Genomic DNA, 27555 nt, shown 5'->3' with positions numbered 1-27555 from the left:
TGTCCAAAGGCCTCCCAGTAATCCTGATCCTCTGACTGGTGGAGGGAGTGAAGGGTTATTGGGGATCCTGGAGCCAGGTTCTCTACCAACACCTTTAACTTCTCATCCACCAGAGCCCGAGTGGGGACCACGGAGAGAACCGGAGGGGCGGACTGAGCCATGGTCGATAATCGCCTGAGGAGAAATTCAAAGACATGGACAGCTTTGCCTGAAAAGGACTGTATTTTTGAATATCTGAAAATATACAGCTGTATTCTTGCAAATTTACAATATATGTGTAATGTAAGGACGTACATTCTCCTCACACTGTTAGATAATTCTGAAAGTTTAATGCTGGTCTGCATGTGGATGAATCCATAATTAAAGCACTTCAGCAGCCCACAGAGGATGTCAGGTCCAATATACAGTATAAAGACTTAAAATCAGGGCTTTGGACCGGTTCATGGAACAAAAAAGAACACCAGAAACTTTGGTATTTTGCCTTGAACAAAAACGAAACCGAAAACTTTAAATCTTTTAATGTTCCGGAAGAGAATCGGAACAGAAAATAATTGTAAACCGGTTAATACCGGGGGTTTTTTTTGTGTTCTCGAAAAAAATATCTGACCACATGTATCCCATCTTGTCATTCACTCAGTGCGTGATGACATCTGAGAGAAGTTTGCGGCATATTACCAGCAGTCAAGGAAAAGACAATCTCCCAATATTCATAACAGGTAAACATTGCAGTCTGTCACTTAAAAAAATTGTTTGATTTAGACATTGACTCATTGGCTGCCAGTCATTTTCAGTGCAGTGTGTCCCCGTCCTGCCAGCGCTTTGGAGCAATGAATCTCCTTCGGTGGACTTCCTTCTACGACACTCCGGATATTTATCAGTGTTGTCTTCCTGTTCTTGACCGATCACAAGATGCTTCGTTCAGAGCGACACCGTGTTCGCTCTGACATACACAAACTTTATTGCATCATAAGCTGCCATAACTTCTCCGTCTCCCTCTGATTCTCCATCCTCTGTTCCGTAACTGGATCAGTGTTGTTGTACTATTTACTGTAGGGACATATTTACAGTATAATGCTTTCACTGCCAAAATTTATTGCCTAAAGCTATCTATATTTACATGGAACATTATTAACTGGTTGGGGAACTTTTTTGTTGTTGTAATTGGTTCAGGAACATCAATTCTTGGGTGGAATGTAAAACCAGAAAACGTTATAATGCTGTTTCTGTTCGGAATAAACCGATTGCCAATAAATTCAGGGTCAATGCCTTGCGTAAAATCCTGGCTTCTGTGTGTGAACTAATACTACCTGGATGTTTTATAAGCTCTGTACTTGTGTGCATACTTGCTTATCACTACTCTACAACAAGCTACAGTTGTGTTCAAAATAATAGTCTGTTTAAAAAATTGAGTAATCCCCAAAATCCTTTTAATGGTTTTTATTTCCCTGCATTGGGAACACTGCACATTATATTCTGAATCAAAACATGAAGAAAAAAGCAGAAATTCTTTAATTACTTTACAGAAAATGAAGAAAGATGAACAGTGGGCTGTTCAAAAAAATAGCAGTGCCTGCATTTTACTTTACCAACTCAAATATTCACTGTATAAACTGAAAAATATCCAGGATTCAGCATTCCTATGAATCACTAAACTAATATTTAGTTGTATAGCCACTGTTTCTGAGAACCGCTTCACATCTGTGTTGCATGGAGTCGACCAACTTCTGGCATCTGTGAACAGGTATTCCAGCCCAGATTGAATGACTTCCCTAATTGAACTCCACACTGCTATTTTTTGAACAGGCCCCTTCAATTCATTATTCAATTACACAGACTCAGGACCATACATATCATGAATGTTGGCTCTGTTGGTTTTCTATGACCCAAGTACAGCAACTAGTAAATTATTTACCATGCAGTAATTTAATTTCTACCAAAAACAGGTTATTCATGCTGCTATTATTTTGAAAACAACTATACCTCTCTAGTGGAAGAGTTTCTTCTCTTTGACAAGTATGTTTGTTCAGACTTCTGAGAAACTATCTGAATTCCATGTATACTTTTTTCTCCCACACCATTCTTGTCTCACAATTGTCTGCATTTTCCTGAGTATAGTCATACCTTTCCATTGACTTTTTATGTAATACCACATGTTGTTGCTGCTTTATTGTTGAGTCACCAACTAGACAGTTTAATGATGGAGAAAAAGACAACTTTTTGCTGTTATTTCAAAATGCTCATTCATACCTGTATCCTGTCACTGGATGAAACATGTGCCTATACAGTAATGTCAATGCAGTGGTGAGAAGCACTGAAGTTAAATTAAAACTTTGACTCATTCATAAGCAAAAAAAGTTGACCGAAACTGAAAAAAACTTATTAGCAAAATGTTCTTGGGCTGTCCAACATATGCGCCTGGTTTTTCTATCTCTATGTACCTCTTTGTCCTGATTTGTGCTATGGAGCTGTCCGATCCAATTCCTGCGTAGATGCTCTTCATTTTATCCCAAGTAAGAGCTTCTCTGAAGGAAAGGTCTCTCCCCCTCCAGAGGTTGTTGATGTTGTTTATTCTCAGTTTCAACATGGTCTGGTCCCAAGGTGTTCACGACAAGTGTCCTCAACCAAACTCAGGACTATAAGCAAGCTCAAGGTGTTGACTTTACTGATTCAGTGTTTACCTTAGTTCTGTCTGAACACATTTTCCCAACCAGTAACAATCTGAAGTAAATAACAAGTTCCTGAATATTCTATTTTAACTTTGACAAAAACATTTTGAACAAAGTTAATATCAGTTTGTGTTATTTATCCTTCTTCTCTTGGATTGTTTGATCCTTGATTGATGGAGTTCTGTGGGTTTCATGACCTGACAAATTAAAATGATTAATAACAGAGCAACAAGCAAACATTTTTTCTGTGTAACTATTGTTTGTAACTTAAATAAGTAATGAATTTAGAACATTTAACATTGAGTAGTTATGTTTATTTTGAAGTATTTTAACTTACATTTTTTTAGTTACATCTGGCTCTTGGAGGACAGCCATTATGCTAATGTGGCCCTTGGTGAAAATTAGTTTGACAATTGTTCCTTTGCAATAGAGACTGTATTTAAAATTATGGAATCACGAGTCTCGCAGGATGTTTTTTCAGTTTTTGTAGAAAAAAAGCAGATCACAGACACAAAAGTAATTACCACTTTCAGGCTTTAAAAAACACAGCAATTTTTAAAAAGCATTGTTTCTTTTCTTTTTTTACACGAAGCAGAAGGGAAAATCATTGAATCACTCAATTCTGTTGAAACAAATTATGGAACCATGAAACACTTCAAAACACCACTAGTAATTTGTTGCAACAACTCTGGCTTTTATAGCAGCTTGCAGTCTCTGAGGCATGGACTTAATTAGTGAAAAACAACACTTCATCAATCTGGCTCCAACTTTCTCTAATTGCTGTTGGAGGTTGGAGCTTTGTGATGGACAATTTTCTTCAACTTCCATCATATTTTCAATTGGATTGAGATTCAGGTAATGTGCAGGCCACGACATTGACCTAATGTGTCTTTCTTCAAGGAATGTTTTCGTAGGTTTTATTCTGATATGATGCATCATCATCTTGAACTTGAACTGTTGGAGGGAGGGGCAGTCACTCAGTTGGTAGAGCGGCTCGTCCAGTGATCACAAGATTGGCGGTTCGATTTCCGCTCCCGCACAGCTACCCCGGAGTGTGAGCTGACAGTGGGAGGTGTCAGCTCACCTCCTGAGCACTGCCGAGGTACTAGAGGTCTTCAAATGGTTCAGAATACAGCAGCAAGAATATTAACTAAAACTAGGAAATTTGACCATATCACTCCAGTATTAGCTGCATTACATTGGCTCCCGATTCATGTTAGATCCGACTTTAAGGTACTTCTAATGACGTATAAAAGTATTAATGGGCTTGCTCCCGCCTACATGTGTGATCTGGTTAAATCTAAACTCCGATGAGGGCTCTCCGCTCTCAGAATACAGGTCTCTTGTGCATTCCCAGAGTTGAAAAGAAATCAGCTGGCCAGAGGACCTTCTCCTATCGTGCCTCTTTCCTGTGGAATAATCTTTCTATAGATATTAGAAAGTGTGAATCCGTAGATATCTTTAAATGTAGACTCAAAATGTATCTGTTCTCCCTAACATGTAACTAATATTGGGGAGGCAGTCTCAATGTTTAGGTTTAGCCTAGTCCTGCCGACGAGCCGTTGGATTTCTTAGTTAGGCCCCTGCCTCCCATTAATCCTCTGCCATTCTGGTTCCTTTAGCACCACTCTCGCCCCTGCTCTCTCTCTCTCTCTCCCTCCCTCTCCCTTCCTCTCCCGTTCTCTCTCAGGCCTTTGTGTGGTGGATAATCGGCAATCGGTGACCTCTGCTTCCCTGGCTGGTGATATTAAAAGCTACACAATGGACCTGCATCACCATCCATGAGGGGAGTCTGGTTCCATCTCATTGGGTTCAGCTATGGTTTTGGGGTTTTGGCAGGGGTAATCACTAACTTTTTTAAAAACAATGACTTATTTTAAAAACAATGGCATTATTTGGTCATTCTTCTGAGTGGTGGATCCACGGCAATTGGTGACCTCTGTGTGCTTCATTGGCTGGTGGTGACTCACTCTACTGGATGGATCAGCGTGCTTTTGTCATACATTATTGTTATTGTTACTGTCAGTTATTATTGTTAATCTGTATATGCGATATCTATTGCTTCGTCTGTCTGCTCCTGGAAGAGGGGTCCCTCCCCTGTAGTCTACCTGAGGTTTCTCCCATCAATTTTTTTCCCTGTTAAAAGGGTTTGGGGGGGAGTTGTTCCTTATCCGATCTGCGGATCGTACTGCTCGCAGTACACAAAGGTCAGAGGGATATCGTCCATGTGCAGATTGTAAAGTCCTTTGAGACATTTTTGTGAATCTGGGCTATATAACAATAAATAAACTTGAAACTTGAAAGGGAACTTTGTATTTTCAACATGGATTCATTCACACCTTGGCTTTGGGAATTATGCTGGAGTACAGATGACGCTGCAGAAAAACTAATATCCTCTTCCAGCCATCTTCCTGGGCATCTGCATGGGCTTTTGTTTGTCCTCCCCACAGCAATATCACTGAAACACACAACATAATATCTAAAAGAAGATGCTGTTACATGTTGACTTCACAGCAGCTAATTTTCGTCATCACTGTCACTCAATTCCAGGTGTAAAAGAAATCAAAGGGCAAAGACCCCAATCACTCAAATCATTTTTTTCATGAAATATTTACTTCCTGTGTGAAATATGCTACAAAACTAGCTTTAGGCCAATACGTTGTACTGTAGAAGGTTGAAGTGTAGATTTAATATTTATGCCAGGAACATTTATTCTGAATTCAATATGTTGTTATGGGACTTAAGCCCTATCCTGCATATGTCAAGACTAAAAAAGGATAATTTAATGCAAATGTGTGTGCTTGTAATTCACACTAATAGTAATTAATTAGTAAATGACTTAATAAATTACAAGGTTAGGTAGTTTGATGCAAGTATCAGAGATAATGTCCACCTACGTTTTGTGCCAGTAGAATGGTTTATTTCCTTCAGTTAAACATCTTTTAGCTTCCCATTGATTGACTCAAATCATTTAAAAAGTCTAACTCTAACGTCAAGATGTGCAACTGTTACACATATGTAATGAAGACGACTCCTCACTCTGGTGCAACACATTTATTTTGTTTTCAGGGTAAGGCGGGGTACCTATGAAACACAGTAGGAACACCTATTCAGTCTTTCAATTTACGTTCAGTAGTTCGTGGCTGACGTCTTGACTGGAACGATCAGAACTGAACTCTACTTTCTATTTCACTTCAGTAAAGAGCATGTTACTCACTCAGCCTGAAGCGCTCCCTGCTGTCCTTTTATAGTCACTGGCCCAAAACAGTTTTTGGATGCTGGCAGAAATGAGCAACAAGCAAAAATTAACTGTATATATGTTTTTAAATGGGGACAGTGTTTGAAGTGGGGGGCAGTGTTTTTAGCAGTGTTTTAGCATATATTAGAGTATTTTAATTGTAACTTTAGTCTTTGTGACCCAAATAAACCCTTAGGGGCTACACAACATACTTAAAATAGCAACACCAACAATGTGAAAAGTTTATTTGTGTGTGTGTGGGTGAAATGTGCCATCACTTTCCTTGTCCGGACACACATTCTCTATGACCATGACTTTGCCTGTTATTAAATTTGACAAAAATGATATCTTAAAAAAGTTAATGCCACTACTACTAGAGGTGAAAATTTAATGCAAATTTGTGTCTGTTCGTAATTCACACTAATAGTTATTAATTAGTAAGTGAATTAACAAATTACAAGGTTACCTAGTTTGATGCAAGTATCAGAAATTGCTCATGAGGGGGCGCCATGAAGGAGCTGCCCACCACCCTACCTCCCCTTGCATGCCCCCTTGTGTGTGTGTGCGCGTGTGCTACAGGGGTCTGTACTCACCAATATGTATGCATGCGTTTGAACTAAAGCTTTCTTTCTTAATTTCCCTTCGGGATCAAATTAGTATATAAAATTAAAAATAAATCAATAAAAATAATGTCCACCAATGTTCCATGCAAGTAGAACACTTTCTTCCAGTTAAATATGTAATGGCTTCCAATTAAATGACTGAATCATTTAAAAGGTCTAATTCGAATGTGAAGATGTGCAACATACTTAAAATAGCATCAACAATGTGAAAGGTTTAATCATGTACAGTATGTGAGTGAAATGTGCTCCAGCTATCACTTTCCTTGTCCTGATAGACATTCTATATGCTTCTAGTACATTTATCAGGCAGTGTAGCACCATGTCAATAGAACTTACATTTAGAATTTGTGCCGGTCAAAAATGTAGTAGCCCTGTTGTGTGGTGAGAAGGGTGGTTCAATCAGGTGTCCAGCACCAGGGTATTGCACTGTGGTCAGCAGGTGGTCCTTCCCTGTGGCATTCAATGTCTGGAAGATCTGAGCATCAAATATTAAATCCAAAGAATACATGAAAATGACAAAAGTAACAATAAATATTGCTTCACTGAAAATTCCCTCATTCATTAATAATTTTATGAAATAAACTAGTGAAACAGGCTGAACAAAAATGATGGTACCCTTAACTTAATATTTTGTTGCACAACCTTTTCAGACAATCACAGCAATCAAACCTTTGCTGTAACTATCCGTGAGACTTCTGCACCAGAGAGGTGAGAAGCGGGGTACACCCCGGACATGTCGCCAGCCCACTGCAGGGCCCCCCGAAGGACAAACAACTACAGTTACAAACACAGAAAATTTTGCAGGGATCAATTCATCTACACTGCATGACTATGTAGGTGGGAGGTAGCTGGGGTATCCAGAGAGGACCCACACAGACATGGGGAGAACATGAAAACTCCACACAGAAAGGACTCAAACCTGGAGCCTTCTTGCTGTGAGGCAGCTGTTCTTTCTAAGTTATTATTGGTTGACAAATATTCTGCTATCAACTGCTGTATGTTTTGTAAAATGAAGACTTATGCCACTAGTTCCTTATTTGTGAATATATTGAACTGTGCCTTCACTAATGTGTCCTGGTTCATTCTCCTTTATGTGGACGTTATTAAAAATGTGTACTCACATCTTCAGCAAACTTGGATGCAGCACAGTTTTGATCATCAAGGCCATTGACCAACAACAGAGGACAGCTGATGTTCCCCATCTTACAACAAATTAACCACAAATAAACTGTTATGTTTGTTAGAATAAATCTGTAGAAGTGGTTCAGAAATGTAACCAATTTAATGATTGAAACCCAGACCTTTGATCGAGAAAAATCATAATTGAACACATATCTGCATCAACAATAACGGGTTTTTGTTACGTTGTGTGCCATCAGTGCAAATATACTTACATTCAGTTTCTTTGACGGGTCTTTCATAATTTGCAAACCAATCTCTCGCCATATGTGATGGTTGTTCTCATCCACACGCATCACATTAGAATACCTGTAAGCACAAGTAACTGGTCTGTCACTCCAGCTGTGAAACTTTGTGTCATGTATTTATGTTTCTGACACAACAGAATACTTACTTATTCAATAGTTCATTGATTTGTCTCTTGCCAAATCCAGGAATAATGACGTGGAAGCCGCTGACACAAACACAACAAAGAGGCTGAAACGACATATTGATAAGACAATAAGCCGTCAAGGCAGGTATTAAAACCCTCCTTTTCTGGTAATGTGTTTGTGGCATACATACTTTAACATCATATGTTCACGATATTTGGAACTTGCCTTAACAATGGTGCTCCTTGTTACCATATGCATGGCCACAGATGAGCCGAGGCAAATACCGAAAATTCCAATTCTGTCTGGCCTCACTTGAGGATGGTCCTTTAGAATATTAAATGCTGCCTGTTTAGAAGCGGAAAACAGGAAATCGTTGTCAGGTGGTTGACAGAACCTCAAACTTATTTTTGATCAATTAGTTGCTAATGAATTCACCCGAGTGCAGATGTTGCTACCAATGTTGATGAGAGCAGTCAGGGGAAAACGGGCAGCTGTAGCTCTTCCAAGGGTGCATGTCTGTGGGGTGTTGTAATCTATTCATATATTTATAAAATGCTGATATTTAGGCATAAAAGGGAAGAATGAAAATAAGATATAAAAATTTATGGGGCAGCAGTGGCTCAGTTGGTAGAGCGGGTTGTCCATTGATCACAGAATTGGCGGTTCAATTCCCGCTCCCACTCAGCCATCCTCAGAGTGTGAGCTGACAGTGGCAAGTGTCAGCTCACCTCCTGAGCACTGCCGAAGTGCCTCTTAGCAAGGTGTAGTGCCTCTTACAAGCTGTCCATTTGGGGCACACAGCGAAGGGGCTGCCCGTCACTCCGCCTCCCCCTGTACTAATTGCATGTTTACAGGCCCCTAGTGTGTATGTGTGTTTTTTTCAGGGGCCTGTACACAAAATATGTACACAGGTCTAATATACAGTATGTATGGTCTGGAGTGTAAAGATAATTTCCTCATGGGGGATGAATCAAGTGAGTTTCTTTCTTCTCTTTATGTTTTATATATGGTCATCACATTGTGATCCTTGTAATTTAAAAAAATAAATAGATAAATAAGGTAAGAGTATTTTGCGCCCAAAACACTCTTATCAAAGTTTTGTTTGGGTTACAGACATTTTAAATGTGCATGAAACAAAAGATACAGTAGACAACCAGTTAAGCATTTACTAGTTGTAAATTCTGGTAAACTAGTAAGCATTTACTAGTCTTTGCTGCCAGGGAATACGTCAAATCCCTATGGTACAGATTCGTACCCATTAGGTAAGTGTAACGTTTATGCCCAGCAGCTGTGCCAAAGATGTTAATGTTGCTTGATGCTCTTAAAATATCGTAAGACAACTTACTAAAGATCACTGACATCTCCTTTCCACCTACCATGTTTATGACAACATGATACCCATTTTCCAGCTGCACTTAAACCAACCATTAGTTCACCGTTCACAAATGATATTTTTGTTTACTACTATGTCTGAATTCGTCTGTGTTGTAGATATCTTCTGGGGATTAATCGGTTGTGATTTGGGGATTTTTTTTTAAACCTAGTCCTAGACCACAGTGCTGATAAAGCTGGGACTGTTTACTACCATCATGCAATATTTAATTACATTTTCCAGCCTTGCAGTTGCTCTACAGTTTGAGTCATGTTTCTGTAACACTAATCTGGCGTTAGAATCTGGGTTTTCAAAAAAAACAGAAAGAACAAAGCAATTCAAAAAACAGGAGAGCTGGTTGATTTCATAGTTTGTCATTCAAGTATTTCTCTTTCTGCTGATTGAAGAATTGTTTTTGCAGTTTTCCAATTGCAGACAATATTATCCAGTTTAATTGTATCTTCAAAAGTGAAAAAATAGCTTCAGCTCAGCAAAACATACCAAAATTAGTGAATAGAAAACTATAAAAGTAATAATACGACAACATTAAATATCAGAAACCCTTCATATAGAACGGAGGAACTCTGGAGGAAATAAAGCAGCACTAACCTCAAAATAGCTCAATTCAACTTCTGCTTGACCATCGGTGAAATACTCCAGTGCAAAAGAAGCATAACTGTGGGATGCCAGCAGAGACGAGCGATACTCCACCAGTCCTCCACCCCCTCCCCACATATCCAGCACCCCAGGGAAAGGCCCAGGACCTGATGCAGAGACAAACGTGTCTGGACTTCATTTGAGAAAAGACAATTTTAAAAAGTCAAAGAATCATGCCACAGTAAACTATTTTTTTGACTCATAAGCTAAATGAACAGGTAGGTGATAAAAAATCTGGCCAAACAAATTTTTTAGCGGCAAAAATAGTAAATTGCCTTTTTGTGTTCCATATAGATTAATTTCTGCAAATTTCATTGAATACAAAAGATTAAACTGGAGTTCATCTCAACAGGAGATTAATTAGCTAGATATTGAAATAGATATACAGTAGATATATAAAGATAGAGATTAAGATGTAGAAATATAGAGAAAGATTGAGAGACAGAGATATATTGAGAGATAGAGAGATAGACCGATTGATAGAGAAAGATAAAGACAGAGATAAATATGGATAGAAATACAGTGCGCCCTCACACATTCGCGCATCAACACTCATAAATTCACCTCATTGCAGATTTTTGGTAGGCAGTCACGTGATACTGTACGCACATTCAATTGGCTGACGGCCTCCAGAAGTGCGCTACATTCCGTGAGTCTCGGACTTACGTGAGACAAAAATGTGCTTTAAACAGTCGATAACAAAAGGTGATACAGATAGAAGGTGGTTTAATATCAGTATGGGGAGGGTCATAAACGTTTAAATTACCATAAATAATAAGATAGTCGCTCTATTGCGCAATTCTTTAATTGCTTGTGGTTCCTGGAACGCATTAACCACGAGGACGGACTGTAGATGCAAATAGAGATAGACATGAATAGGTACAGATAGAGGTAGATGAGAAATATAGAGATAGATATATTAATCAATTTATTCAAAAAAAGTGAGACAATCTACAATTATGATCCCTGTACTGAACAACTGCTTCATTATGTAATTTACAGTACATCCTTCTCATCTGAGAGTGTTATCACCCTCTTCTTCTAACAGTCATGTTATGGAGTCTACTTGTTCTGACAGATCACAACGGCTCTGACTGATTGCAGGACCCCGACATAGAAAAGTTGAGAATGGCTGCACTCATTGTTACAGATGTTTGGCAGTTTCATGTTTTTTATTTCCAATGATAAACAAGTTGTGTTGATGCTTTTCCTTTCCATGCTGACGACACACCGAACATGACTCTACATCACATGGCAACGAGTCTCCTCTGACTCCTTTATCACCAAACTTCCATGACTCAAAAAACTTCATCCTTGAAGATGTGTCTCCTCCTGCTTCATCTTCTTTTTCATCACTTGGTTTTTGTTTTTAAGGTCTCTCCACTCCATTTGAATACCATTACATACTCATTATAAAAGCTGATAACGGTAGGTTAAGAGCAGTAGATCAGCAATGATGTTGCTTCTGTGTGTGTGTGTGTGTCTAAGGGACAAAACATCCGAAATCCGAAGATACAAACATTTACCCGCCAGTGGGGTACATACATACCGCCGCAGTTTACTTGCCAAATAGATATTTTATACAGTATCAGCACTTGGCGGTTGTTAGTTCCAGACCCTGGTCAAGAGACATCCCAAACTCTTTCAAGATCAACAAAAACAGAACATAACTGAGCTGTACCTGGTGGTATAAAGAGGGTCCCTCTGACTCCTTTCTCTCTGATATTGATCCTCTGGACCCCTGGAGCCATGTACCATCTTTCTATGAGCACCGACGCCAGAGGACTCTGATCCCTGAAGCCCTCAGCTAAATGTCCTCTGTAGACCGAGATGCTGACCAGCATGGGGGTGCAGACATTTTTCTTTCTCAACCTGACGGGTAAAGATAAGGGCAGAACTTTTAACATCCACAATACCATCGTTTATATTTCTGTGCATTGGACCAACCTGAAATTCAGTAACGAGACGGAAAAGATTAGATAAAATCACTAATCTCAGTCTAGTCGTTTTACATATTGTAAAATATTTTCACACTTCCTGTATGCTCTGATGATGTATGCCCAATTTTTAAAAGAAGTCCACACAATTTTAGTATTACATTTCAATAATCAAGTCAAACAATGTTTAATGATTCTAAGCCCATGAAACAGAACCAATAAGACGATTTTCATTAATAACATTATCAACTTGGTGCAATCAACTTTATCGTTTCTTTTTCCAGGCAATTCCAACAAATGAAATCACTTGAGGTAACATACAGAATACAGCACATGGCATCGTAGAATGTGTACATTCTGCTAAAACCTTCATCCATCAAACCTTTATAAATCTCTACCAAAAAGTTGAAAGCAATAGGATGAACCTGAAACCCTCACTGAAGGAGGAATCATTGAGAATCACTTGACTCCAGTTAAAACTGAAACTTCAGGAGAGCCCAGGTGATTCTCATCTTCAAGACTTTCTCACAAGTTATCTTATTGTTTTTAGTGATTTCTAGTTTGTACTGCAGTTCAAATAATAAATAAAAATTCACTGTCAGGATGGAGAAGCTTCATCTTCAGCTTCCCAGACATTTCATGGATTACCTGTTGCCTTCTCGACTTCCTGGAGCTGGCCGCATACTCCACAACAAACCCATGACCTCTACTCCTGTGTAGGTGCCCCCAAAACTAAAATCCTCTGCAACTAGAAACATTAAAAAGTCAATAACAGGAAAAGAAAGTTCCAAAAACAACCAACATTACAGCAAATATCTGTGGTCTGGTTGTGTTGAGCGAATGAGGACACTCCTGACATGGTAGCTACAAAGGAGAACACTCACCAGATACCGCTCCTCTGTGATCACTGATGTAGTGTCCAAAGGCCTCCCAGTAATCCTGATCCTCTGACTGGTGGAAGGAGTGAAGGGTTACTGGGGATCCTGGAGCCAGGTTCTCTACCACCACCTTGAACTTCTCATCCACCAGAGCCCGAGTGGGGACAACAGAGAGAACTGGAGGGGCGGACTGAGCCATGGTCGACAATCGCCTGTGGAGAAATTTTAGACACAAATAGTGGTGACAATTTGTGCCCCTAATTTCCCCTAGGGGATCATTACAGTATATAAAATAAATTTTAAAAAACTGCTTTCCATTAACTTTGGTCATTGATGCAGGTAGAAAGCAATGTGCTTGATGCGCAGTAAACTTTTGGATATTCTTGAATTACATTCCTTCACACTTTGGGAGAGAAGCGTGAAGTCTTTGCGGGGAGGCAAACGTAACGCAAGTTAGGGAACTGCCCGGCTACATTGGCACAAACCATCTCGAGGTTAATGACATATTAAAAAAGTATCTTGAATGAGGGATCCAAGGAAGATGTCTCTGCTGTGAGGATGCAGGAGAAAACATTGTAGCACTGCTTGATGAGCTGAAGGTGCGCCACATGCATACTACAGAGAAGGACAAGCAGCTTCCTTACCTTGAAAGTCGGGTAGCGGACCTCGAGCAAAACAACAGAATGAATGACATTGTTATCACTAAACCACGGTCCTTTGTGATGGAGTGTGTCTGCAAGCAGCGAGCTGGATAAGAGCTGAACATGCAACAGGTGACTACATATCTGTGTCAAAGCGGATTGATCTGCACCACAACGAGTTGCAGCTGGCTGTCCGATGCACAGAAGAAACAGAAGAAATAACAAGCCCGAGGTTATACACAACCCGGATGCTGAAAGTTACAGATGATTGTACGTCACGTGAGCAGAAAGACAAAAATCCAGATCAACATGGACTGAGACTGTAAGATATGGAATTAATCTAGCTGAATGAATCAGGACAGCTGGTAGCCGAGCTGGAAAAATTAGAATGAGCATGTGGCCGTTCTGCCCATGTGACTTTGACACTGACTGTATCTGATATTAAGTTAATGATCAAAAAGGGAGAACTGTAGAGACATACTCCTTCATCAGATTGATTTTCTCATTCAGCTGGTTTCTGACAGGCTTGTGTGCCTCCTGTCACAACGCTGGACAATCTGTGGCAAAGAAAATAAAAGCAACAAACTTGATTTTACGATGCATTACATATGCATTACACCCACAAAACAGGAATTAAGTTAGGTTAAGAGAAGTCTATATTCTATTTTGTTTGTGTCCATTAAAAAAACCCCACATAACTTAGCTGTATAGACTAAATGCAGAACAAAACCACACTGTGTTTAGGACAAATACGCAAAGCATATCTATAATTTCAACAACAAATTCAAAGTAATACAGTTTGCTGTTGTAAACCTAGTTTCACTTTGATGTAACACTGACATACAAATATCCATTAAGAACAAGTTTTAAAAAACGAATACGGTATTATGACGCAAAAACAAAGTAGAAAAAAACCCTCACAAACCTCTGTTGACACATTCTCAAGGGAAGACGGATGTCCAAGGACGCGCGAGCTCTTACTGCAGGTACACACTTCCTCCTGGCACGCGCAGAGCTGACTGGTCACGTGATGAATTTGTCACCTTCAGACGATAGATAGATAGATAGATAGATAGATAGATAGATAGATAGATAGATAGATAGATAGATAGATAGATAGATAGATAGATAGATAGATAGATAGATAGATAGATAGATAGATAGATAGATAGATAGATAGATAGATAGATAGATAGATAGATAGATAGATAGATAGATAGATAGATAGATAGATAGATAGATAGATAGATAAAATTAAATACATTCAACAGTTACTTTAACAGTTAAGTTATTTTTCTGTTTAATCTTCGTAAAGAAGAAAACCTTGTGCACCCACCTCCATGTACGCTCTATGGCATAGACACTATTCCATAGAGCGTACGTAGGGTTTATGTTGTCTATGTGTCGTTCACACGTCATAGCACAGGAACTAATAATCCCTGCGCAAGCGCTTTAAGGCGTCACTGCCACCTACAATTACACAGATAGACACAACTCCAGAAAGAAAAAGCTTTAGTGGAGATGCCGGGGATCGAACCCGGGGCCTCATACATGCAAAGCATGCGCTCTACCACTGAGCTACATCCCCTTCGCTACGTCACGGTGTTTTATAGTACAGTCATAAAATTCGAGTGGTAGAGCATGCTGATGGATTTGGTTTCTATTACTTTTATTTTTATTCTCAACTAACAATACCATATCAATTACACAAGACTTTTCAACTTGAATTATTCCTTTATCAGGGATCAATGTGTGAAGTGGTTGATATTGAAATATATTATTGAAACAGTGTGGTTGTTGTTGTTGTTTTTTGTTTTCGTTTTTTGTTTTGTCCATGTTGCTTTTGAGTCATCGCGGATTTCTGAACAAGATGAAGCTGATTCAGTTTAAGGATAAAAATAGATTGTTTATTATTTTAAAAGTAAGTCTGTTTGTTTTAAGTTTATTTAATAACATTTAAAACAAAATTACAGTTGTGGCCTCATCTTTTGCCAGATTATGTGTTCATAATAACATATGTACCGGTTTATAATGATATAATAGTCATTCAATATATAACAGTTTCAAAAACCAAAGGGAACAGGTATAATTGAGTATTATTCAGATTTTCTGATACTTATTTTTTTCCCCACAATATTAACATTTATTCTTGTTGAAAACCCTAAATACCGTACAGTATAGTATCGCTGTAAAGAGGAACTCTAACATCGTTTAGCGAATTGCCGGACCTGTGTTAGGGACGCACAGGAAACGGAGCGAGGTTACGCGGTGTGTCCAGAAGTGTGGCAGCTGGTAAGTTTTCATTCAGCTTGTTTGAACTATGTTAATATTCGATTTGATTTATTGACAAATTAATTGATTTATTGACACATTTTTCCCAAAATATTGTCAAAAATATGCTGTTTCCGGCTCGGGATTTTGTGAACTAAAATAAGTGGGGACATGTGAATGTGAAGGTTTTATTCAATGTACATAACACGACATTGCTGCTGTAGGAAAGCGGCTTTCACTTGCCTTCAGCGTGTCTGACGACAAACAGAAACGAAAGCAGTCTCTGAAAACCGAAATGTCGTACGTTTACTGTATCATGTTAAGTAATTCAACACGTAGAACAATAAAACATCTCTCCCTGTCATCTAATGGAACATTTCACGAAATACTTTTCTACTATACTTCTATCTTATATATTGTACTAGTATATATACTATACGATACTTCTAAGTTTTTTGAAAATTAAAAAATATACATGCAATATAAGGTAAACCACAAAACAATAAACATTTCTGGAATAGTTCATGATGCATTGATTCAAAATATTAATATAACAAGAAGAGTAGTAAGTATAGATTGGGTGTTTGACTAAAATATCATCCAGGCAACATTATAGATGTGGGTGAAAAATGTGTTTTCCTGATATGGGTAAAGCTGAGTTCAGTCATCCATGAAGTTCATGGAAATCATGGAGTTCTTGTACAGCATTGATAAAAAATCTTACAGTGAGTGATTTCTGCCTAGACTTTTCCTACTCTTCTACCCACTCACAAATATACCCAAATGTTTTCCAAAAAACTATACCCGCCTTGTTTTAAAGGTGACCTTTGAAAGAAAAGTAAGAGTATAATTTTTTTAAAGTGTCTATCAAACACTGGGAAACAATGTTTTTCATGCAGATTGTGATCAGGTGACTTTGCAAGAACTATAACAAACCTATTGTAACATTTTATTTTTTAGCTCATTCATCAAAAAGTCCAGCTTTTGTCTCTCCACTCGCTGCTTCAATCCAAGTGACGATGTTAAGAACAGCCTCAACACAGGTGAACAATTACTATACAATGTATGTCATGGTGAACACAAAAATCAGCATACAGTGGTACCTCTACTTACGAAATTTATTGGTTCTGGAAGAAATTCTGTAAGAAGAAAATTTCGTAAGTAGTTTTCCATGCAAATGCCCTAATCCGTTCCAAGCCCCCCAAAATTCAGACATAAATGTTTTATGCGTAAAACTATCAGAACACCTTATGGGTCGAGGACTGAATGACGAGGACGCTGCATAGACACCTATCTAGCTACACATAGAGGTCCCTCTTAGCCAGTGGGATGCCAGGATGCTAGGTAATAGCCAATGGCAGAGCAGCTATAAGAATGTTGCGTTCAGGAACCTTTGGGAGCTGCGAGTACCAGCCCATACTGTATTTTTACCTTTTGTAACTCGAAATTTCTTTCGTAACTAGAGGCAATATTTTCCTGTTGGGGCGTTTCGTAAGTAGAACATTTCGTATATAGATATTCGTAAGTAGAGGTACCACTGTACAGTATTGCCTTGAGATGCTCTCGTTGTGGACCATTTTTTGCCGACTGAACAAACCTGTTGCTAACAACATTTCTCGGTGGTCCGATCACAAGGAGGTTTTTGAGATCTGACATGATTACATAAATTTGGCTTTTGTGAAGTTTACCATCATACAAAACTTTACTAACAAAATGAAGGAAGGTTTTTCTGATGCAACAGGGATTTCTGAAGCTCATCTGAGTGTTAATCTTCATCTGATGCAAAGTGTTGGAGGATGCACACTCTATTCTGCGTCAGTGAAGTTTATTCTGTTTGGTGTCTCCTCCCTCCACAGATGTTTAGACAACTGGTGAGACACAGGAGCACAGAGACCAGCCTCATTCTGGAGAGATGTGAGTAAATTTTCTGTAAGGTAAAGATTTGATCTGAGACAGAGAAAGAAGTCTTTCAATTGGTGTGATAAACAGGATTGTGTGTCTTTATTTCAGCCATAAACCGAGTGCAGCTCTTAGGTCGGGTGGGTCAAGACCCAGTAATGAGACAAATGGAGGGTCGTAACCCTGTGACCATCTTCTCCGTAGCAACCAATGAAATGTGGCGCACAGGAGACGGAGAGGTTAACACTACAGGTGAAAAGACAGATTGATTTTTTATGCATTGAAATTAACAGTTGCTGTACATAATTTCGTTGGTGTAATCAGTGGGTTTAATACTAGAATTATTGTGTAAAGATGGAAGGAAATCCACAATTACATTACAATGCCCCCTCGCCCATTCGCACATCAACGCTCGCAACTTCATCTCATCACGGATTTTTGGTGGGCAGTCACGTGATACCGTACGCGCATTCTATTGGCTGACGTCCGTCCATTAGTCCACCAAATATCTTCGCAAACGCTGTAGATAGAAAGATGAAATAAAAAGCAGATTACTCGAGTGGCAAAGGGGATGGGCACTTTTATTAAATGATCCTGACCTATGAAAGAAGGTCAGGGTAAAATTTTGAATTCAGGGGTGTTGTAGGATGTTGCAGTCTGTGACTGCCTATTTCCTTGTTTAACTATGTTGCTCGTGTTCAGATAATACATATACCTGTACAGTGGTACCTCTACTTACGAACATCTCTTCGTACAAAATTTTCAAGTTGCGAAATGCCTCAACAGGAAAATATTATTGCCTGTTGTTACAACAAAAAATTCAGGATACGAAAGGTAAAAATACAGTATGGGCTGCTACTCGCAGCTCCCAAAGGTTCCTGAACGCAACATTCTTATAGCTGCTCTGCCATTGGATCTAGCATTTTCCTGGCATTCCATTGGCTAAGAGGGACCTCTGTGTATCTAGATAGGTGTCTATGCAGCGTCCTCGTCATTCGGCTCTCGACCCATGAGGTGTTCTGATAAAATATGATAAAATAAAATAATTTGCGAAAAGGCTATTGCCATTTTTAATGACCTTGTCAAGGGAGGATTCAGGCGAGAGAAAGTCGGCGAAAGAACACCTGGAGTTTAAGGCATTGCGTGGGTGGTTCGAGAAGTTCAAAAGGAGGACTGGAATTCACTCTGTTGTTCGCCATGGTGAGGCAAGTAGCGCATGAACCCACGAGGGCAAAAATAATGAGGACAGTAGTTAAAAGCTAAATGACCATCATTTTTATTCTTTACTCTATTCTTTGATTTTTGCATTATGCACAACTCTCGTTCATTGTGTAATAATCTAATTGTAACATGTATTTGTTACATGTTTTGATGCATTTTTATGCTTTATAAAACATTTATGTCTGAATTTTGGGGGGTTTGGAACGAATTGGGGCATTTGCACGTAAAATGTGTCTCTACTTACAAAATTTTCTACTTAAAGAAATTTCTTCCAGAACCAATTAATTTCATAAGTAGAGGTACCACTGTATTTATAAATTGTTTTGCGTTGTTAAATGTGTGTTTCATATTCTACCACTAGATGTCACTATTACTTCAAAATGAAATTAGACGTTTCATAGAAAAGATTATAGAATACGTAGAATGTTAGAGTTCAAGGTTTTAGATGACAACACAGCTTACTAAAATGGCACATACAGAATATTTTATAGTAGTTTCTCCCTTAAAAAAATAGTTTCCAACTCCAGTGTGTATTCAGAATTAAAATGTTAATGCGGATAAATGGGCTGAGCTTTCTGATGCATTATGATGCACCCTTACATGTCTATTAGTCATTTTTAATGTCCCAAGTCAATGCTGATTCCTGCTATGTTGTGAGTTTCAGGTGAAGTAAGTCAGAAGACGACGTGGCATCGTGTGTCTGTGTTCAAACCTGGTTTGAGAGACGTTGCCTACCAGTACATCAAGAAAGGGTACGACATGTATCTTCTGCACGGGTGCAGCGTTGTTTTATTTTATTTTATTTTATTTTGAGGTTTTATGTGGTTGACTCTACTTCATTCTTTTGTTGTAATTCATTTCAGAGTTATTTTTTCTAAATATAAATAGTTAACATTATCTGGTTCCTTCTGTGTCACAAAATAAAAACTATAAAATTTCTCTAGATCGTTATGACTATTTAACACTGAGTAAATGAAGAGGTGTCATGCGATGCCATGCAAAACAGTCACAGACTGTATCCACACATATTTGAACCAGTCATGTTTGATTGTGTAGTTGATGTCAACACTATTTCCCTTAAAGTGCTATTAGAAAAGTAGAAACATGCTTAGTTTTTCCATTGTGCAGTCCAACATTCATGGCCAGATTCAATTCATTTCGGTTACAGGGGCTTCTTTGCTGAAGTTAAGGCTCAAAATAGACAGGGGAATTTCAAATATTTCATTTTAAACATGCTCTCCCTGATGCCTCCACCGTGACCAAATAACTTTGCACATATGTATTCAGCTTGTCTTACTCACAAAGCTTTTAAGGAAGCATCCTCCTTTTGTCTCCTTTAGGTCCAGGGTCCTTGTAGAAGGGAAACTGGACTACGGAGAATATGTGGACAAGAACCAAGTCAGACGTCAGGCCACAACCATTATAGCAGGTCAGAGACTGAACACACTATTCAATATGAGTATAATAAAATAGTTAAAATGTTGTGTCTTACTGACTTATGTTTAAGTAATTTCAAAATTTATCTTGTTTGTTCTCTAGACAACATCGTCTTTCTGAGCGACAACATTCGAGACAGGACCTGAAGGACTATCCAAAAATCAGACCTTCTTTTTCTATATTTTCCTTTTTTTGCTTTTACTTAAAGAAAACTAAGACCCTAAATGTCACCAACTAAAGAACTTGTGCAAGAAGAGGGGATAGATTAAGTTGCAACACAAGTCATGTTTGTCCATGGCACCTCCAGCAGACCATGAGGCATCAAGAGACAGAAAGAGCTCCTTACAGATCATACAGAACTGCTACAAAGATGTGGAGGTTCACGAAGAACCTTGTATCCTTTGTTTTTCACAGTTAATTCTATGGAATCAAATTGTCTTTATACTCCAATCAAATTGTTTCATGATGATAATTTCACATCTTCTTTGTCCAGAGTTATTTTTTTACTATAGGTTGTCAGTTGAACATTTTACTTTTCCCTGGACTTGTGCTTAACAGAACATCACTGTATATGATGTGTAAGGTTTTATTTGTTTTCTGCTTTGTTAGTTTCACTTGTTCTTCATTTCCTTTCTGGAAGTGACTAGTTGATGTCACCTCGGTGTTGCTACGTCATTTCTTTTCTGTTTTCTATAATAGACCATATATGCAGACAAGTTTGTTCTTCCCATTTGTGTTTGTTTTATAGTCACACATGATTTTTACCTGGTTATGTTAACTGTTTCCTGAATTCATTTTATAAAGAAAAACATACAAATAGGTTATTACCAAATACATCATGACTCTGATAATAAAGTCTATAAAAATCTGGTATTTAAGTTTTTAAGGTTATACTTGATCTGTTTCAATCCAGACTTCATAGACTTTCCGTTAACGGGTGGTGATTGGCTATTCCTGTGAGAGCAGAGGCGGGATTTACTCAAAAAGTATTCTTGGCCTAAGATCACTGGTCAAAAGAAATCAATGTCCTTTTTGATTGGCTGCGTCACTTGACAGTTGAAGGGTCGGGCGGGTCAAGCCCGCCTTAGTGAGAGGGCTTTAAACTCACGAGTATCCTGATTGGTCCGTCAGCTGAAAGTAGGCGGGGTTATGAGTTGTGGGGGAAACCTGTGGATTCAGTAGAAAGAAACTGCGTCAGATATTAAGACAAGTTTGACATAGTGATGAACCGGAAGTGTGTTTAAAAATAAAAGCGTTGACATAAGTAGGTGTCAGTGAATTACATATGAATTCATAAAACATAGCAAATAATAATAATAATAAAATAAGAAGTTATTAAATGTTATTTTTTCATTACTTGGCTCAAGGTCAAGGGTTGGATTAGAGTTGTCTCCACTCTTCATTATCTCAAAAGAGGGCAAAAGAATGAGCCATTGCATGTGAGCCAGATTAAGAGGTGGTTCTGTTCTTTAACTTTTATTCAGGGTTTTGTTTTGTTTTTTTAGGCAACCACTAATGATGAATATTTGATTTTTGATGGTTATTTTGTTTAATCACCTTTACCATTTCTTAGAAAATAATTTAAAATATGCTTGATTTTGATTGAATTTCAAAGATAAGCTCCTTCTTTACCACTAAATGATCACCTACAAAAATATATAATATCGTACGTAATTTAAAAGTTGTTCTTAAGCTTTACATCATTTCATATGATCTTCCCCTGCATGGAACGAAGATTAAATTTTACCTTAAATAAGCATTTGGCAGATTAGTGTCCTAAATATTAAGAGAAAAAGTAAAGTAGCACTATGTAAAAATGCACCTTTTTTTTATTTGCAAAATATTTTTTTGTTATTTGTGCTATTTAAAAGAAAAGGTCCTGTTTGACTCCCTCTTTTAATCTCAATATCATGAGTTCCAAAATAAAGCTACAGTATAAAACAATAAAAACATAAGTGCAGTGCTATAAGTTTCACATGTGACAGGAGTGCGGTGTACTTCACCATCTGTAAGTAACAGGTCCACATTAGCATTGATTGTGATTGTAATCCTCCTTCCCATGGATTGTCACAAATTCCCAGTTTTCTTGTTTGTGCGCTTAACTGAAGTCTACAGTACTGACTATTTTTCCTCCAGTTTATTTCGCAGTGACCTGTTAACCACTTTCAAAGGACGCCTTAAATTATTTTATTCTGAAATTCTAAACCGGAATTACGTTTACAATCATTATGAGTAATGACGCTAACATCACAAATAGCTAGGACAAACTTTTTGACGTTTTGTATCTAAAGTATATCATCACGTTTATATGCGCAGACTTTGTGACTTTTATGGCTTTATCGTTTTTTTTATTATTATTTATTTTTAAATAACTCCGGGTTAATTCGCTTGCGTGACTCCGCCCACACATTCCTGAGCGTCTGGCTCGCGAGGAGGAGCGGCAGGAGGAAGAAAAGCAGAGAGACTGGTAGAAAGTGTCTGTGGACCCCTGGACTAGAGAGGAGATGATAAACAACAATAACATCACTCACCTTCATTCTCACCGCTCCACATTCCTGACATAACCGAGTTCAGTCTCCAGGACGGCTTTTCGATCGTTGGCTCGTTGTGAACAACTTTTTGGAGTTCCTATTCTGACCTTTTAACTAGAAGCAGCTGTTTGCTCTGTCGAATATAACCACAACAACAACAAAAAGACCACAGAAACAGTGGAGTCAGCCATGGAGATCCTGGATAGTAGTGAACCCTTCCTACACTGGGACAGGAACCTCAGCGAGCTCTCTGAGGACGGGGAAATCGATTCTGTGCTCTATACCAATGTAAGTTATCGATCAGTGATGGATAGGGGAGAGGAGAAAATGCCTGTCAGTTCCTGATAATTAGTTGTGTAGTTTCTGATCAGCATTAGAAAGTTACTTGACTTATTGAGGCTTCAAGTCAGCTTCTATTTATTTGATGAAAGTTTATTTTGTTGACACCAGGGGGAGGGTATTATTTGCGTTGTGTGTGTGGTACCAGGCTCTCCATTCACGTATTGCACCTTGGGGTCCCAGAAAGGTTTCTCAGCCTGGGAGAGAAACAATGAGCAAGATGGTGACAAAGTAAATCAAACCGTATATAGATAAAATTAGAAACAATCACTCATTATGTGGAGGATAAAACAATTCTAAAACTATTGTTTAGTATGCATAAGTTACTTTTGTTCTATGCATTGATAAATTGCTTTAGTTTTCTGTTGAATAAAGTGAAAAAATTGTCTTGAAAATCAAAATTGTCAAACTAAAGATTCCTCAGTGATTGTTTGTCCTGTCATGACTTATAGGTTATGGCTTTATTGGACAAATTTCTTGTTCTACACAACTATGGATTATTTACTGCATAGCATCAATTAAGTCTGAATGGAAATGGGTTTTAGGAGTGACTTGAAATAGTGTTAACCTTTTGAAATCTATTCATTGCTGGACCTTTATGTATCTCTGTCCATGCTATTTCCATGAGTAATCGCCAGTGGTGCCACCGGATATTCTCTGACAAAACCCCCGTGGAGGCCCTGGAACATCTGCATCTGGTCCCCCTGGAACCACTGGGTTCTGTGTTCCATGCAAATATGCAAAAATTTGAAGCATACAAAAGAAACCGAAAGAGGAGCCTTGTTGCTCTACTATTGAAATAAAGATATTTAATATTTGACATTTCTAATGATCAGAATGGTCTTGTAAAGCTCAGGTGAATGTTTAAACAGTTAATAAGTGCAAGTGCTGAACGTATCCTGTAGGACTGGCTCAGGAGTTGTCATAGCCACCTTCCTCTTCTCTGCATTCTTCACTTTTCATTTCCAGATCAGGACAAGGAAGTCTTTACAAGTGGACTTCAGCCAATCAGGATTTCCTTGAGCATTTATGATTCTTCTTTCCTTTTAAGATGTTTAAGGAAGAAGGAAACATGAAAATATGTCTTTTGAGTTGTCCAACAGAAAAATGAACAAGCCAACAATCCGGTGAAAACAGAAGCTGCTTGGTTGAGGCAAAGCTCCAAGTGGCAGCATTGAAGCTACATTTTGATGTTCAACTCCGTAAAAACACTACGTTTCCTGTAATTCAGCTCCCACTTTTGCTTTGCATTGACTTTCTGTAACCTCTGAGGTGCAGTGGCGTTGCGCCCGGAGTTTGCACTGCCTGTTTGCACTGCCTATACCGGCTGGGATAGGCTCCAGCTCCCCGTGACCCGCGCAAGCGGATGAAGCGGGCAGGAAAATGAATGAACGAATGACTATCTATAAAAATTCTCCAGTACAAATGTTAGCTGTGAATTCAGGAGTCTAATTAAATACAAGTAAAGAAGATTTATTACCAAAATGTACTCCATGTTTTGGAAAAAGTACTCAAATATAAAATGATTTTTAAGGTAATTTTACCAGTTACCTTTAAATAGTGTAATCAAATATGGTCTAATATGCTGGTATTTGTCAGGAAGCGTAGCCTCAAGGCTCATTTTAAGGATTGTCGTTCACAGCTGGAACACAAGTCTTTACCTGTCTGTAGGTTTGTGTGTGTGTGTGTGTGTGTGTGTGTGTGTGTGTGTGTGTGTGTGTGTGTGTGTGTGTGTGTGTGTGTGTGTGTGTGTGTGTGTGTGTGTGTGTGTGTGTGTGTGTGTGTATTGTCTGAGGTCTCAGTAGGCCTCTGCGGTGTCTGATTCCCATCCTGCAAACCAGCTGGATTTTTCTCTGTAAAACAAACGCCCCTCCTGTCGTCTCCGTTTGGCCCACCGAGACTCAGATGGCAAGAGCACACACTCTGTGTTACATAACTGAAGGCAAAAGGCCATTTTAAAGCAGGATTTGGTTTTACCGTGGAGAAGCAGCAAACACTTTCTACTATGGTGTACCCACTATTACTGTAGATTATCACGTGAAGGACACGTGTGTCAAGAATGGTTTTGTCATGATTGATGACAATAGAGAACATACCTCCTCCAAGGTTGAGTGATTCAGTTTTGCTTGTCTGTACCGTGTGTTAACACCTACACTATGTTTTTTGTTCATAAGGTCTCTTAGTTTTGCTTATTTAGCAAAATTGTAAAAGGGACAGGAAAATAAAAATGCTTGTCCCATTCTGAATTCTTTGACCAAATTTCCTTGAAATTCATCAGGAAGTTTAAAAAAAATCTTGCTTCCAACTGACTAGGCATCCTTCAAACAGTGGAAAAGAAGAAGTTTCACCTGGGAAGCATGATTTTTAGCTACACATCGTCTCCCTGTGTCACACCTTCATTTTCTATAAAAATCTGTAATGGAGCTCACATCTATGGGAAACTTTTGCCCTTGTCTATGTGAGTCTTCTCATCTCCCTGATGAATGCCTCTGGCAGAGAATCATAAACAGTTTGGGCCTATAATGATTCGGATCGACATCAGAATCAGTCGGCCTTCTCCTTGAGTCGTACCGTACCTCTCTGAAATAGAAACTCAAAATCTGTTGGTAGCTTTTTAAGTAATTCTGTAAACATTCAGACAAAGCAACAATTTAAAATAATCACAATATAAATGGGCCAGGATCAATGGTGATGGATGCAATTCTAGCTCTATTTCTTCAGCTAACTAATGCATCCAGTACATAAAGACCAGGTTATGCTGAGTGCCAGTACTGAGACGCTCTTGTTAGTGAGGTGAATACTCTAAATATAGTAAGGCATGAATAGGTTGAGTGTGATGAGGATGGTGAAAGCATGAATGTAAAGGCTTACAAGACTCCAGTGGTTGAATCTCAGGCAGCTTGAGAAAAGACTGGAGTCTTTGTGGGGCCGAGTTGAGTTTTTTCTGCGGGGGTATGTCGACATGCCACAAATTTGTCACAACAATGGAAACCCTCTCAGCTGTATGTGTGGAAAGCTTGCTTCGTCAATCAGTTGGAACCCCCTCCCAAACTCTGACTGCATTTGCTCATGTCAAGATCTGGTTCCTCAAGTTTGCAAGACATTGTGTCAGTGTAAAGGTGGAGTCCTCATGACCAAACCAAAAAAGTCTGTATGACGCAGTTGTGGTTGAAAATAGATGCTTGTATTACATGACTAAATGGTTAATACGTCAGGCATTGTCATGACGTGAATGATAGGATGCATAGATTCTATTTTTACAATTGGATTGCTCATTATTACAGTCTGGTTCTTCTTGTCAATCCAGTTCAGTTGAAAGATGGCAAAATGGGAGCTGCTGATTCAGCTGATTCTCTATTGCTTCATCTCTACCAATTTTAGTATAATAGTTTAGTAATACAGTACTAATTAAATTATAGTTATTTTTGTATTTTCAACAGCGTTTATTCTCAAACTTAGGTGGGGTAAACTCCAGGCGTGATGCCAGTGCACCGCGGAGCCACACAGAGAGACAAACACGCACGCACACACTTACACCTACGGGCACTTTGAAGCAACCAATTAACCTGAAGCACATGGGGGGGGGGGGTTTGGAGGTGGGAGGAAGCCGGGGAACCCGGAGAGAACCCTCACAGACATGGGGAAAACATACAAACTCCACACAGAGCGGGATGTGAACTCGAAGCCGCCTTGCTGTGCGGCGACAGCGCTACTCACTGTGCCACCGTGCCGCCCTGATGATTTATAGATACTATAAAATCTAAACAATGTCATGTTGATAATTTATCTTCTTAATTAAATTTTATTTATCTTGAGGGCTCACTTCCTTCCATCAGGGACAAGTGATTGATGCAGGATCCATTAGATATCTGATTTTGAGACTGTTGTCCCCTTCCTCCAACAGTACACTGATTTCTTTTTGTGTTCAATGTAAAACCATCGGCACACATTCATTTGTGCAAATGTAACAACAAAGTTCACCTTATTTTAATGAAGTAGATGGTGTAACCCTAATTTGAATAATATATAGTTTCCTCATTATGACTTTGTCTGAGATAGTTACTCTTAAAGTTGTACTTCTAAAGGGTTTTTTGGTTGTTTTTGGCATCTTATATTGAAAGTGCAGTGAACAAAGAAAAAAAAAGCCAGAGCACATTCCTGTCAGGGAGTTATGGAAAGATTGAGAGAGCTAAAGAATGGCCAAAACTTTAAACTCCCTTCATGCACTAGCACATACTTTCTTTGGCGTGGTGCTCAGCACATGGTGTACTTACTGGACTTGTGGTGAGACG

At 38.7% G+C, this 27555-nt stretch overlaps 3 protein-coding genes and 1 non-coding gene across 6 annotated transcripts in view; 2 read left to right on the top strand and 2 right to left on the bottom strand.

Moving 5' to 3' along the window:
* Positions 1 to 2: 2 nt before the first annotated feature.
* LOC137589120 (peroxisomal succinyl-coenzyme A thioesterase-like) lies at positions 3 to 14565 on the bottom strand. Of its 3 annotated transcripts, none has more exons than XM_068306610.1 (13): positions 14491 to 14565; positions 13569 to 14122; positions 12931 to 13136; positions 12695 to 12794; positions 11791 to 11981; positions 10062 to 10216; positions 8306 to 8425; positions 8101 to 8183; positions 7922 to 8015; positions 7649 to 7729; positions 6864 to 7002; positions 5006 to 5124; positions 3 to 174 (listed from the first exon to the last, which is right to left on the bottom strand). In XM_068306610.1, exons 2-13 carry the CDS (start codon positions 13688 to 13690, stop codon positions 103 to 105), a joined length of 1482 nt encoding a protein of 493 aa, XP_068162711.1. In that variant the 5' UTR covers positions 13691 to 14122; positions 14491 to 14565; the 3' UTR covers positions 3 to 102. The 3 variants fall into 3 exon arrangements, with proteins under 3 accessions (XP_068162711.1, XP_068162713.1, XP_068162712.1); XM_068306612.1 differs by having other exon boundaries at positions 14047 to 14122; positions 14491 to 14542; XM_068306611.1 differs by lacking the exon at positions 14491 to 14565 and having other exon boundaries at positions 13569 to 13754; positions 14047 to 14092.
* A 516-nt stretch (positions 14566 to 15081) lies between these two features.
* trnaa-ugc (transfer RNA alanine (anticodon UGC)) lies at positions 15082 to 15153 on the bottom strand. The gene has a single exon. It is a non-coding gene; the product is annotated as a tRNA-Ala (tRNA).
* A 659-nt stretch (positions 15154 to 15812) lies between these two features.
* ssbp1 (single-stranded DNA binding protein 1) lies at positions 15813 to 21261 on the top strand. The gene is made up of 7 exons (XM_068307033.1): positions 15813 to 15857; positions 16797 to 16879; positions 17693 to 17750; positions 17847 to 17987; positions 19621 to 19708; positions 20297 to 20385; positions 20496 to 21261. The coding sequence occupies exons 2-7, from the start codon at positions 16856 to 16858 to the stop codon at positions 20537 to 20539; spliced, it is 444 nt and encodes a 147-aa protein (XP_068163134.1). The 5' UTR covers positions 15813 to 15857; positions 16797 to 16855; the 3' UTR covers positions 20540 to 21261.
* A 1564-nt stretch (positions 21262 to 22825) lies between these two features.
* Positions 22826 to 27555, top strand: part of creb3l2 (cAMP responsive element binding protein 3-like 2) — a 25233-nt gene continuing 20503 nt past the window's right edge. Inside the window, exon 1 of the mRNA XM_068307233.1 lies at positions 22826 to 23212. Coding sequence (XP_068163334.1) covers positions 23114 to 23212 — 99 coding nt within the window. The 5' untranslated portion in view covers positions 22826 to 23113. The remainder of the gene's footprint in view (positions 23213 to 27555) is intronic.

Source organism: Antennarius striatus, chromosome 22 (assembly GCF_040054535.1).
Source record: "Antennarius striatus isolate MH-2024 chromosome 22, ASM4005453v1, whole genome shotgun sequence".
Lineage (NCBI taxonomy): Eukaryota > Metazoa > Chordata > Actinopteri > Lophiiformes > Antennariidae > Antennarius > Antennarius striatus.
The sequence above is the reverse complement of the archived record's forward strand: the minus strand, read 5'-3'. Positions and strand labels throughout refer to the sequence as shown.

Bases quoted from the DNA above. Each gene is read 5' to 3' on its own strand.
- ssbp1 (XM_068307033.1), top strand. From the start codon at position 16,856: ATGTTAAGAACAGCCTCAACACAG. The intron at 16,880-17,692 runs GTGAACAATTAC...CTCCCTCCACAG, and splicing joins TAAGAACAGCCTCAACACAG to ATGTTTAGACAACTGGTGAG. The intron at 17,751-17,846 runs GTGAGTAAATTT...TCTTTATTTCAG, and splicing joins CAGCCTCATTCTGGAGAGAT to CCATAAACCGAGTGCAGCTC.
- LOC137589120 (XM_068306610.1), bottom strand. From the start codon at position 13,690: ATGTTCAGCTCTTATCCAGCTCGCTGCTTGCAGACACACTCCATCACA. The intron at 8,016-8,100 runs GTAAGTATTCTG...TTGTGCTTACAG, and splicing joins ATCAATGAACTATTGAATAA to GTATTCTAATGTGATGCGTG. The intron at 175-5,005 runs GTGTGAATGAAT...ATTTCTCCTCAG, and splicing joins GCATAATTCCCAAAGCCAAG to GCGATTATCGACCATGGCTC.